The sequence below is a fragment of the Megascapheus bottae genome, chromosome 8 (genome assembly GCF_031878675.1).
Source record: "Megascapheus bottae isolate mThoBot1 chromosome 8, mThoBot2.hap1, whole genome shotgun sequence".
Classification (NCBI taxonomy): domain Eukaryota; kingdom Metazoa; phylum Chordata; class Mammalia; order Rodentia; family Geomyidae; genus Megascapheus; species Megascapheus bottae.
In genome coordinates this window covers 67,382,491-67,395,065 of record NC_143516.1, presented here as the reverse complement: position 1 = coordinate 67,395,065, position 12,575 = coordinate 67,382,491, and the positions used below count along the sequence as shown (strand labels likewise).

Here is a 12,575-nt window from a genome sequence, read left to right as displayed (position 1 = left end):
TCCCTTCTATGCGGGGAAGTAGAGGTCAGGGAATCCTGTCTCAATGTCAGCCCTGGAAAAGGTGACAGTCCCTAAGCCGACTGAAACCAAAGTAAGTCTTGGCTGCTCACATGGTAGAACATCTGCTACAAGGCTGTGAATGAGGTTTGGTCCGAGCCAGGCATTTGCTTGTTTCGCCACATTATCATTTTTATCCTCAGTCTCAGAGTACCAGACATGTCCAGTGTTTATACAGAAGATGAGTCTCCTTGTTGTAGTTTGTTTGGCAAGGCTGGATTTGGTAAAGCATCGTTTCTCCTTGATTATAGAAGGAAAAGAGGTCCAAGTTCCAAGCCTGGCTTCTATCCAGGAAACATTACTGTCCCTTAGAATTGAGGTGTAAAACCATGGCCGCATTCTGGGAGCCTGTGGTTTACACTTGTAATCCCAGCTACTCCACAGGCTACAGTCTGAGGACCACAGTTCAAAGCCAGCCCTGGCAGGAAAGTCCATTTAGTAGCTAATCTCCAATTACCAAAAAAAAAAAAAAAAAAGCTACAGTGGAATTGTGATTCAGCTTGTAAAGCCTTGAATAAGAAAAGCTCAAGGACAACATGCAGGCCCTGAGTTCAGCCCTAGGACCTCCACAAAACAAAACACCTATGGTGGTGAACTAATGCAGGCTGAGTTTGCTCCTTTGTTACACCTTTGTTACAAGAAGAGCCCAGAGTATCCTCTCCTCCCTCCCTAATTTCTCAAAGGTTTGTCTGTTCACATGGGGTGTGTGTGTGTGTGTGTGTGTGTGTGTGTGTGTGTGTGTGTGTGTTGTGAGGCTTGAACTCTGGGCCGGGATGCTAACCCTGAGCTCTTCAGTTCAAGGTTACTACTTTGAGCCACAGCACCACTTCTGGTGTGCTGCTGGTTTACTGGAAATAAGAGTCTCACAGACTTTAGTGCCCAGGCTGGCTTTGAATTATGATCCTCAGACCTCAGCCTCCTACTAAGGAGGCAAGGATTACAGGTGTGAGCCACCAGCACCCAGTTTGTTCAGATGTTTTAAATGATATTTTTTCAATATTTAATCTCATAGTTCTTGAGGGCTGGAAATGTCTGCACTTCTCATATTAATATATTAATGTAATCATTTATCTCTGATAATAGAATTCTGGTATTTGTTTCAAATAAGTAATGCTGTATCATCTTCAGTCCTCGGATTCCAGCTCTATTTTCTCTATGCTCTATTTTCTCCTAATACAAAGACTGTCCGTCATCCAGTTAAAGATATATACTGCTAAGGTTTGAAGTCACGAATTTCTGTCCATATATCAGATAGATGTAGGCAAAAGCATGTTTCCTCGTGACTTCTTGCATTCATCTTTACTTCTTCCATGGGAATTAATGCAGTCAGGTGTGTTTCTCATAACCTGAACATCCGCAAAAGGTTGATTTATATCCCTTTTTTTTCCACGTCCTAGGCCAAAGAACTAATAACGCCTCATTTAAGTAACTTTCCTATGTTTCCTTAGCCCTTTTCCACTCGCCCTCTGAAAAGTAAATAATCATCCAATTCAAATATCATTATAATACAAATTAGCCAAGGATGATAACTGAAAAATTAATCATCATGAAATGAAACTGTATTTCATCTTATAGATTGTTCCAGCCAGCTTTCACTGACTTTCACATACCACTTTCAAAAATAGAAGTTAAATTGAAAACATAACGTAAACTCTCTCCTAAGTCAATTTGTCTTTTCAAAATCATCCAACTTTCCCCAGCAGACAACAGAAGAGCTGCTTCTATGGCAATCTACTCAGTTTCCAACTGATGAATACAACTGTGCTTGCAAAGGACAAAGTTCACCATTGATAAGCTAACTCAGTTACTTTAAGTAGTCATGCGACTCTTAACAGCCTCTTTATAATTAAATTACAGCTCCACTTCAGATCCTGCAGAAGCAAATTTTTTTTTAAAAGTCTTCCATAATTATTACCCTCCAACTGGATTTTCATTCCTCTTTGATTGAGCAATTAATTCACAGAAGAATGAACTGCAAATTACTAATCAACAGAGACATTTATGCGTCCAGGCTCAGAGTTGTTCTATCCAAAGTGCATGAATTTTTAAATTAAGACACAGAAACAAATCTCAGAAGACATGAGGCCTTGTTCCATCCATCTTGGAGAAACCCCATGTCACCCAACACAATGCAGAAATCCTGTGATATTCTACAAACCTCACTGAAGCAGTGTCACCTGCATTAGCCTGATGGGAGGTGTAGAAAGCCAGTCATGGCTGGGACAATGGCAGATTGCTATAGCAACTGAAACAAAGGCAATTCTAAAAAGTCATGTTTTCTATAGCCAAGAAATAACACTCTAAACAAATTTTAGGAAGAACCATATTGTTCCCCAACTGTTATTTCATTCATTTGTAATGCATCTCTGAATAGAAATGAGAATAATCATTTAGAAGTCTATAAAGGCAGGATTTCCTGTAAGTCTTAAGTGAGACAACTGACTTTCACACGTGTCATAGTGCTTTCATAATCACATGGGATCTGGCTACTTAAAAACAACAATGGGGTTAAAGAAAACAACACCAATGTAAATCAAACTAATAGTCTGTGCTCAGATGCCACTGAAGTTTGGGTCTGAAATAGTAATAAACTGTCTTTGTGATTCTGTTGCACACAGGCAACAGCCAACCATGAACTTCTCCCCTGTGCCAATGCAATAAATCTCTCTTCCAGAGACTGGGGAATTTTCTGATCACAGGCTGCATTTCAAAAAAAAAAAAGTACTAGGAAACAAATTCAAGTAGAGGATAAGTGTTGACCATCACAAAATATCAAAAGAAAAAGAGGAAAGGAAGAAAGAAATGTTTGCTCCTCGAATTCAACACCATGATGTTCGGGCAATGTATAAAACTGTCCACCTGCAGAATGCTTCTCAAGTTGACTCCCTGCTCTGGACAGAAGAAACATTCTTTCAAGGTCTGCTCTTACCACCTCCTCTCCCCGGAGGAGAACAGATTAGAAAAACAGGAGCCCTCAAAAGCAGTTGCCTGGCTCTGTCTCTGGGCTTTCCACTCCCTGCATTTACAATCATATCCTGTTCCTGTATGCGGTATGTGAATTTGGCTGGCTAATACAATAAAATGAAATGGGATAGAAAGGGGCAGAAATCTACAATTATTTTAATTTAGTCACAACTATGCCTTCCCCTATTTGTGAAGTTTACCACCCATAATACAATGGAATAAATGTTAATAAAATGATAGGATAGCAGCTTGTCTTGGTAGTCTTTGCTGTAGAAAGTGTTAAGATGACAATTGAGTTTCAAATTAACTGCATTTTTTAAGCAAACTGCCTGACCATTTTGCTTTTTTCCTTCTGAAGAAATAGAAAATTGTAGTCTTTGTGTGTGTGTGTGTGTGTGTGTGTGTGTGTGTGTGTGTGGTACCGAGAATCGAACCCAAGGCTTCGTACATGGTAGGTGAGTACTCTACCACTAGGCCATGCTGCCAGCCCATAAAGACAAAATCTTGCTTTGTATCTGGAGGTGACCTCAAACTCTGGACCTCCTCCCTCACCTTCCAGGGCTGGAATCACAGGTGTACAACTCCACACTTGTCTTGTTTTCAATCCTTAACTAAATTTATAAGTATCCAATGAGAATTTTATTTTATAGGCCTTATCCCAGATAATTACAGAACCTACAGTCATCCATATCAATAAATTTTGTGGTTATTTTCCATAATATCACCATGGTTTTCCATCACAAGACACCCCATATTTATTATCTGCCAATAATCATTTAAAATGACAAAGATAAAATATAACATTTAGTGCCCCAACTATCACTGATCACTATAATTATAATCATGCACTGGTTGGTTTTTGACATTTGCTAAATTTGCTTTTTTTTTCCCTTACACCACGACATACTTAGACATTGTGGAGAGTTAGTCTTGATCTTAACTAAAAAAAAAAAAGGGAAGAATTGTTAATTAAAAAAACTAAGGTCCCATTTTATCTCAAGGATCCTAAGTAACGTGCACTCTTCTGACAAGTAACTCTAAGGAACGAAGGAGATAGGTCCGGCTTACTGTTACTATTAAGTATTACATTTACTTTGAACTTACAATGCAGAACACAATTTTACAAGCCACTTAGAAAACAATGAGACACTCTGGTTCCACGACTCCAAAGCAAATGAAAAAGGCACCTCACTAAAAGTCCAAAAATACTTCCTATCCTGACCTGAAGACTGTCCAGTCTCTTCTGTCTCTACTTGGTAATCAGGCTCATGATTTTGAGAGTTCAAACTCTGCATCCAGCCAGATGCCAGTGGCTCACACCTGTAATCCTAGCTAGCTACAAAGTAAGCTGAGATTTGACTATCACAGCCAGCCTGGGCAGAAAACTCCATGAGATTCTTAGCTGCAATTAACAACGAAAAACTCCAAGTGATTCAAGGATAGAGCACTAGCCTTGAGTTAAAAAGCCAGAGGACAGTTTAAGCCCCAGTACCAAAACAAACAAATGAGCACCTCTGCATCCACAGATCCTTCCCTCTGCACACTGCACTCACTGGTCTCCACTCCAACAGCCTTTCAACTTCCCCAAGATGCTTCTTCCTAAGTAAGCATTTTGGGTTTGGTTTGGTTTATTTGTTTACTTTTGACTTTACTATGGCTCCAGAGTTTAAACTTGATGCTTCTGCTTTCTAGGCAGCCCCTCTACCTCTAGAACCATGCCCCCAGTCCTTTAACGCACCTCCCAACCTCCGTCTCCCTACTAGCTGGCATTACAGGCATGAGCCACTGTACTAGTCTACTCAGATACATCTTTTATTCCAATAGCAGGCAATTTTATGGCTATTCTCTTTTCAATATAAAATCTCTTGGAAGAGAAAGGATCACGTTGTGGGCTTCCTAATTTCAGCATCACAGGCTAGCTCAAAGATTTCCATTACATATGACAGCACCTTACCTTCAAGTGTCGTTCCTTCTCCATGAAGGGCGTCTCCAGCCCCAGATGCATACAAGGCCTTCACAGATAAGCTGTACTGTGTCCCTTCCTTCAGTCTCCTCAGCACTGTGCTTGTGGTATCTCCCCTCACTGTGGCTTCTTCCGTGGCCCCTCCTGCCACCGGGGTGTATGTGACCAAATACTGCTTAACTTTCCCTGGGGCTCCACTCCACGATAATTTCAGACTTGACGTAGTGGGATCAGAAATTCTCAAGTCTCTCGGATTCCCCCGAACTTCATGAAGAAAGGCAACAACATCAGAACGGAATTACTTAATAAAATTAATTACCAAATAAAATGACTTCAAAAGCACTTTGTTCCTTAACATAGATGAGAGTATTCTATCATTTGGACCATAGGTGAATTTATTAATTTAATGATAATTGAAACTGTTCACTAGCTACCATTTTTATTTTTCTGGTGCCAGTCCTAGGGCTTGAGCTCAGAACCTGAACATTATCCCTGAACGTTCCTGCTCTACCCACTTGAGCCACAGCTCCACTTCTGGCTTTTTTGGTAGTTTTTAGTGGAGATAAGAATTTCCTGCCTCGGCTGGAGGAGCCACCGACACCCGAGTTAACCAACAATGTCTAAGTCAGACTCTACCTGTGAGCAAAAGACATCCACAAAGCAAAAGACATCCAACCTTTCTCTATGATCACAAGCAAGAAACTCTTGAGTAAAATCTTTCATGTATCATATTTTTTCTAAAGTTTTTTTCTAAAAGTAGAGAAAAATACTGTGAGATTTTTTTAGATGCCACCTAGAAATCTTGGGGGGAAAAAACAATTTACTGGTGTAATATGTCAAAAAACAATTATGCTGAGAGGAAATGAAACCATAAATGAAAATAAAAATGGGTGCTGGGGATGGGAGTTTGGCCTTGTGGTAGAGTGCTTGCCTATCAAGCACGAAGACCAGGGTTCAATTCCTCAGTACCACATACATAAGAAAAGCCAGAAGTGGTGCTGTGGCTCAAGTGGTAGACCACTAGCCTTGAGGAAAGCCCAAGGACAGTGCTCAGGCCCTGAGTTCTGTCCCCAGGACTGGCAAAAAAAAAAATCATTGCTGTCCCTAAGGGGAAAATGAAGAGAAAAAAAAATTTCAAAAGTAAAGTGAGACCAAGCTTAGCCACAACTTGCAAGGGGCATCCCACAACATCACAACTCTGATATTTGGTGGGCATGACTCCCCTGTAGCTGGACCTTGTCATCACTGCCCTCACTGAGAGGGTCCCACAGTGAAAAACCACCACTGGCACAGAACACTCGGCCAGGTGTACTTCAGGCAAAATAAAACCACAATGAACTGCGTTAGTTTATGGTGTGCAGTAGAAAAGGTTTAGATCCTCAGGTAGGAAAAGACAAATGCAGATATTGACTTCCCAATGCAAGAAGAGATGGAGGAAGAAGAGAAGGAGGGGGAGGGGAAGGAGGCAGAGAAGGGGAGGAGAAAGAGGAGAGGAGCAAGAGGAGGGCTCCAGCAGGAAAGGCCAAAGAGCTGAGCTGCAGAGGGAGGCACTGTACTAAAAAGTCCTTCCAATATCTGGGGATGAGCACAGGAAATCCACAAACCCAGATTCACAACTTTTTCGTTTCATGACTTAGAGCTACGGTTTAATTTCCTTAGGCTCAATTGTCCTTGTAAAGCTGGGGTAACAATAATAGGAAGCTCATTGTCTCTACTGAGGGTGCAACAAGCCTTCCACGGAAACAGATGGAAATACAAGATCAATCCATAATTTCTCATTATTGTAGTATGTGTTTCACTACTACTGAAAAAAAAAAACAACTTTAAGCCAGAGGCAATGGATTATTGCTATAATACTAGCTACTCAGTAGCCTAAGAACTGGAGTTTGAACTTGAACTTGAACTTGTGGTTCAAGACCAAGGCAGAGAGAAAAGTTTGCTAGGCAACATCTCCAAAATAACCAACAAAAAAGCACAGCTGGAGATGTGGCTCAGTCAATAGAACACCAGCACAGTAAGTGCAAAGCCTGAGTTCAAAGTCTCTTTCTACATACACAATAGATAATAAATAAAATGAAAACATTTATTAAGTAATTTCCTTAATGAAATAACATTAAACACATTAATAATTTGCAAACAATTATAAGTATCAATCCTGCAAGTCTAAGCACTCCATTGAAATAAGTTAATATTTAAGATGTTCCAGACAGGCCAGTGACTCACATTTGTCATCCTGACTATTCAGAAGGTAGAGATCTAAGGATCACAGTTCAAAGCCAGCTCAGGAAGGAAATTAACCACCAGAAAACTGGAAGTGGAGCTGTAGCTCAAAGTGGTAGAGCAGTTATTTTTGAGTAAAAGAGCTCAAGGACAGTGCCCAGACCTTGAGTTCAAGCCCCACAACCAACAAAACCAAACAAAAAGATCTTCCCAAGAAATAAAATAGAATCTTCTCTAATGATGTCAAGTAGTTTGATTTTGTAATCCTTAGTCATTTTTTAATTTGTACTAAAATATTTGAAAATATTATTTATAAAAGAATCTCTCTAGACTATATCCTATCAATCAATTCTACTAATACAAATAAATGATTTTCTATGTAAATAAAACAATTGGATAGCTTTAACCTAAAGCTACCATAGTCTCATTACACGGAGACTGGTGTGTTGTAACTCGTGTTATCTAGAGAGTTGTCCAAACTTCCCCTGTAGTCTAAGACTAGACTAGAGGAATAGTTCTGCTACCTTCTTCGGTGGCTGCATTTCCAGTCAGTGAAGAACCAGGTCCAGAGGAATATTCAGGAATTACAGATACTTCATATTTTGTGTCTGGTGTCAAGTTGTCCAGTGTTCTTCTTCTCTGGTTCGCTGGGGTGGTGACTTCTTTACTTTCTCCTCCAGCAAGTGGTCTGTACTTAATCCGATACCTTAAAACTCTCCCTGGAGCTTGAGTCCACGTAATTTTAAAACTATCTGTGGTCTCATCGGTCACTTTTAGGTTTCGAGGTGCACCTTTTACTGAAAAAATAAATATAAATATGAAAACACATAAATACAAGTAAGGACATATTCCTGTGTGTGTGTGTGTGTGTGTGTGTGTGTGTGTGTGTGTGCCAGAGAAATGACGGGCCTGTGCAATCCCAAGATTCAATATGAGAAATTCAGTATGAGAAATGGAACAGGAAGTGTATTGAGATAAATGGGGTTGGGATGAGCGCTAAGGAAGAATTATGGAATAGGTGGCTGACAAGATGCATTATACACACAAATGGACATGTTAATTTGAAACCCCCTTGTACAGCCTCCATATTACTTGAAGACAACTGAAAATAAAATGAATGTATATTTGAAAAAATAATTGATTTATGTGAAAAATACAAAAACTAGTTTATGGATAATAAATTATAACATTTCCCTAACTGAACTATGTACAGTTCTTTTTTTTCAAACAGCTCCATTACATTTGGCATTCATTTAGCCAGAGATTAAATAAATTATGATAGAATCCTATCATCAATTTTTATCTCTATGTAAAGATTAATTAGATCATATCTTTGAGACAGGAAGCATGTGATATGCATTAAAAAGAACTCTAGTTAGATGTGAATTGTGAAGTTAAATTGCAGTGTGAGTAATACATACAAACTCACATCACAGTCAGCTACTAAATTTTCATTAAGATTGATGAGGCCAATACCCAGTGGCTCATGCCTGTAACCCTACCTAGCTAGGAAGCTAAGATCTGAGGATCATAGTTCAAAGCCAGCCCTAGCAGGCAAGTCTCCAATTAACCACAACAAGCAAAAAGCAGAGCTGTGGTTCAAGTGGCAGACCATTAGCCTTGAGCTAAAGAAACTCAGGAACAGCTCCCAGGCCCAGTGTTCAAGCCTCAGGACTGGCAGGGCAGAGGGGGAGGGGGAGGGAAGGAACTGAGATGGTCTTTTGGCTTTGTGTTTAGTGACCATGTTTAGATCACCTATTTGTTCAGAGGGCAAGCTGTCTACATCAATGACTCATTCAGAAAAGGCCATTGTGTTCTCAGTGCACTGGGTTGAAACTAGAGTATAAGATGCCTACATGTATATTCTACAATTTTTAAGTTTGTTTGAAAAGTCAATACACTTTCCCCTCAACCCTGTTGAAACTCTGCGATAGGAAGCCACCATACCTTCACCCGTGGTCTCCTCCCCGGATAGGGGTGTGCTGAAGCCATCCTCATACTCAGCAGTCACATTGACCAAGTACAGAGTCTCTGGTTTGAGGTTGTGAAGAACAACGCTGGTGCTTGAGGCCGGCTCCACCACCGTAGCCTCATCGTCCCCGTCGGCTTCTTTGTATGTGACGTGATAGGAAAACACATTCTCTCCAGCAGGGGACCAGTCTGCTTTGATACTGGAGGAAGTCACGTCAGAAAAACGAAGATCTCTTGGAGGTACATAAGCTATTGAGGAGAAAAAAAAAAGAGGCAATCATTTAAATTTCTATAGCCAATAAAACAGAAATCAATCTCATGACTACATATGCCTTAGATGGTGTCCATTCATTAGGAAGAGTGGTCACTGAGAACAGCATATAGAGTAAACCTGGTGACTTCCAGGACCATTGGGAAAAGGCCTCTCCTGGCCTTTCTAGGAGGTCCTCATCATCTGCCTCCACCATGCACACTGCTAAATTACACTAGATTCATGCCTAAGTACAACTGGATTTAAGGACTGGTAAAGTACCTGCCTAGCAAGCTCTAAACCCTGATTTCAAATTCCAGTATTACCAAAACAATAAATTTGAAGTTGAATTCATAACTTTTGAGAACAAAACAGCCCACCAAACCATAGCATATGTACAAGAACCATCAATGTGTTCTCACAAGTCCCTAGCAATTAAATATGGAAGTTTGATCGCAAGTAGGTAGATATTTTTTCTTAATTTTAAAATTAAGATGATTTGCCCTATGGGAAAGAATATTCATTAACAACCAGGCAATGATGATTTATGCCTGTACTCCTGGCTACTCGGGAAGCTGAGATCAGAGGATCAATGTTCAAAGCCAGCTTAAGCAAGCAAGTCTGTGAGATTCTCATCTCCAATTAACCACCAAAAATCAGGAAATAGAGGTACGGCTCAAGAAGTAGAGCAACAAAAAGTTGGAAAAGGCCAGCAAGAACGTGAGGCCCAGAGTTCAAATTCTAGTTCCCCATAGATGTGCACACACACAAAAAATATTTATTCATTCAATTATTGGAAGTGACATGCTTTAAGGCACGTCATCCCCAGAGCACACACAATGAAACAGAACAGATAGAAGACTACAAAGCTATTTATCCAATAAATAAATAAAAAGCAGCACATATGAATGCTAGATGAGTAAAAGTGATTGTTAGAACAGTTAGAGAAGGCTCCTGGGAGGGAGGGCAAGTCTCACTGCAAATTAGTAAACAGAAGTTAAACTGATGAAGAAAAGAAAATAGGAAACACCAGATGTGAGAAGTCATGCCAAAAATGATCTCTGGAAAGGGAATGTATTGAAGTAATCAAAGATTCAGGACTATGTTCTGGACACCTTTTGTTTAAAGGGCCTAATGTAACATCCAATGCAAGAAGACACTCATTTAGTTCTCTCTTATAAACAGATTACCAGGCCGGCTAGAGGGACCAAGAGAAGAAACATCTCATGACTCTTATGGCTAAACAATTTTTCAACAGCAAAGAAAAATACATACCCAGGAGAAAGTCATAACTCTGAGATAAATAAAGTTTGATAATGTTCAACAACATATGAATGTTACCTTTTCCTATAAATGAAAAAAAAAAGTGGCTGGGCACCAAGAGGCATTTAAGTCCATGAGTCTCCCATCTCCAAGTAACCAGCAAAAACTTGCCAGAAGTGGGTATATGGCTCGAGTGATAGAGTGCCAACCTTGAACGAAGACGCCAAACAAAAGTGCAAGGCCTTATATTCAAGACCCAGTACCACAGCAGGAGAAAGGAGGAGGAGGGAGTGGTGGAGGAGGGGAAGGAGGAGGAGGAGGAGAGGAGAGGGAGGGGGAGAGGAAGAGGGAAGAGGAGGGGGAAAGCCGGAGGGGGAGGAGGAGGAAGAGAAAGCAGAGGAGGAGGAGAGCAGGAGGAGGAGGAGGAGGAGGAAGAGAAAGCAGAGGAGGAGGAGAGCAGGAGGAGGAGGAGGAGAAAGTAGAGGAGGAGGAGAGCAGGAGGAGGAGAAAGTAGAGGAGGAGGAGAGCAGGAGGAGGAGGGGGAGGAAGAGAAAGTAGAGGAGGAGGAGAGCAGGAGGAGAAAGTAGAGGAGGAGGAGAGCAGAAGGAGGAGGAGGAGAAAGTAGAGGAGGAGGAGAGCAGGAGGAGGAGAAAGTAGAGGAGGAGGAGAGCAGGAGGAGGAGGGGGAGGAAGAGAAAGTAGAGGAGGAGGAGAGCAGGAGGAGAAAGTAGAGGAGGAGGAGAGCGGGAGGAGGAGGAAGAGAAAGTAGAGGAGGAGGAGAGCAGGAGGAGGAGGAGGAGAAAGTAGAGGAGGAGGAGAGCAGGAGGAAGAGGAGGAGGAGGAAGAGAAAGTAGAGGAGGAGGAGAGCAGGAGGAGGAAAAGAAAGTAGAGGAGGAGGGAGAGCAGGAGGAGGAGGAAATGGAGATGAAGAGAGCTCTAACAGGAGAGAAAGTACAGGCAGAGGTGAGAACTGCATTGGACGCCTCTGTTCACCCACTGAACGATTCCGCTGGAGGTCAGGCAGCGGGGAAGCGTCTGGGAGCGGCGGCTCTGCAGCCAGGAGGCCGCTGAGAGGAGACCTGCGGGACCCTCCACCCACCTTTCTTCTTTATGGCGGCCAGCTCCTGCTCGATTCTCAGGCAGATGGACTGCGTGAGCTCGAAGGATATCCTCTGGAAGGCGTCGAAGTCCTCGACGGTGAAGACGTGCGTGTGCGCGGGCGGCGAGGCGATGGCCTCCAGCTCGGAGCGCACGGCGTCCTTCACGCCCACGGCGAAGATCTCCACGTCGGCGTTCCGCAGCTTGACGGCGGGGTCGCGGAAGGCGTCGGAGGACTTGCCGTCGGTGATGAGGATCATGACCTTGGGCACGTTGCTTCTGGAGCCCTTGTGAGGCACGAAGATCTTCTCGCGGACGTAGGTCATGGCCTTGCCGGTGTTGGTGGAGCCGCCGCGGTAGGGGAAGCTGTGGATGGCCTGGAGGATGTCCTCCACGCGGGTGAAGTCCTGCAGCGTGAACTCCGTGTGCGGGTCCCGGCTGTACTGCACCAGGCTGATCTGCACCCGCTTCGGGGAGATCTCGAAGCTCTTGGCCAGCACTTCCAGGAAGGCTCTCACCTTCACGAAGTTCGCGATGCCGATGCTGTAGGAGCCGTCCACCAAGAACACGATGTCCGCCTTGATGTCCACGCCCCGGGAGCACTCTGCAAGGGAAAGGAACGCTCCTTAGGCGTCCACCGAATGGACGGGGGACGCGGGCGAACCCAGGCGACGCCCCGCCCACCGCTCGGGGCGCCCCGCCCCTGACCACGCCCACCGCTCGGAACGCCCCGCCCCGGACCCCGCCCCCTCCAGCCACGCCGCGCGTGCGCACTGGGGCGGCCCTCTGT

General features: G+C 43.0%; 1 protein-coding gene across 1 annotated transcript in view; it reads right to left on the bottom strand.

The window, feature by feature from the left end:
• The window catches only part of Col12a1 (collagen type XII alpha 1 chain), a 125,616-nt gene that overhangs the window by 89,367 nt on the left and 23,674 nt on the right, over positions 1-12,575 (bottom strand). The window contains exons 10-13 of the mRNA XM_090338543.1: positions 11,787-12,389; positions 9,152-9,424; positions 7,729-8,001; positions 4,976-5,248 (exon numbers count right to left, since the gene is read on the bottom strand). Coding sequence (XP_090194669.1) covers positions 4,976-5,248; positions 7,729-8,001; positions 9,152-9,424; positions 11,787-12,389 — 1,422 coding nt within the window. The remainder of the gene's footprint in view (positions 1-4,975; positions 5,249-7,728; positions 8,002-9,151; positions 9,425-11,786; positions 12,390-12,575) is intronic.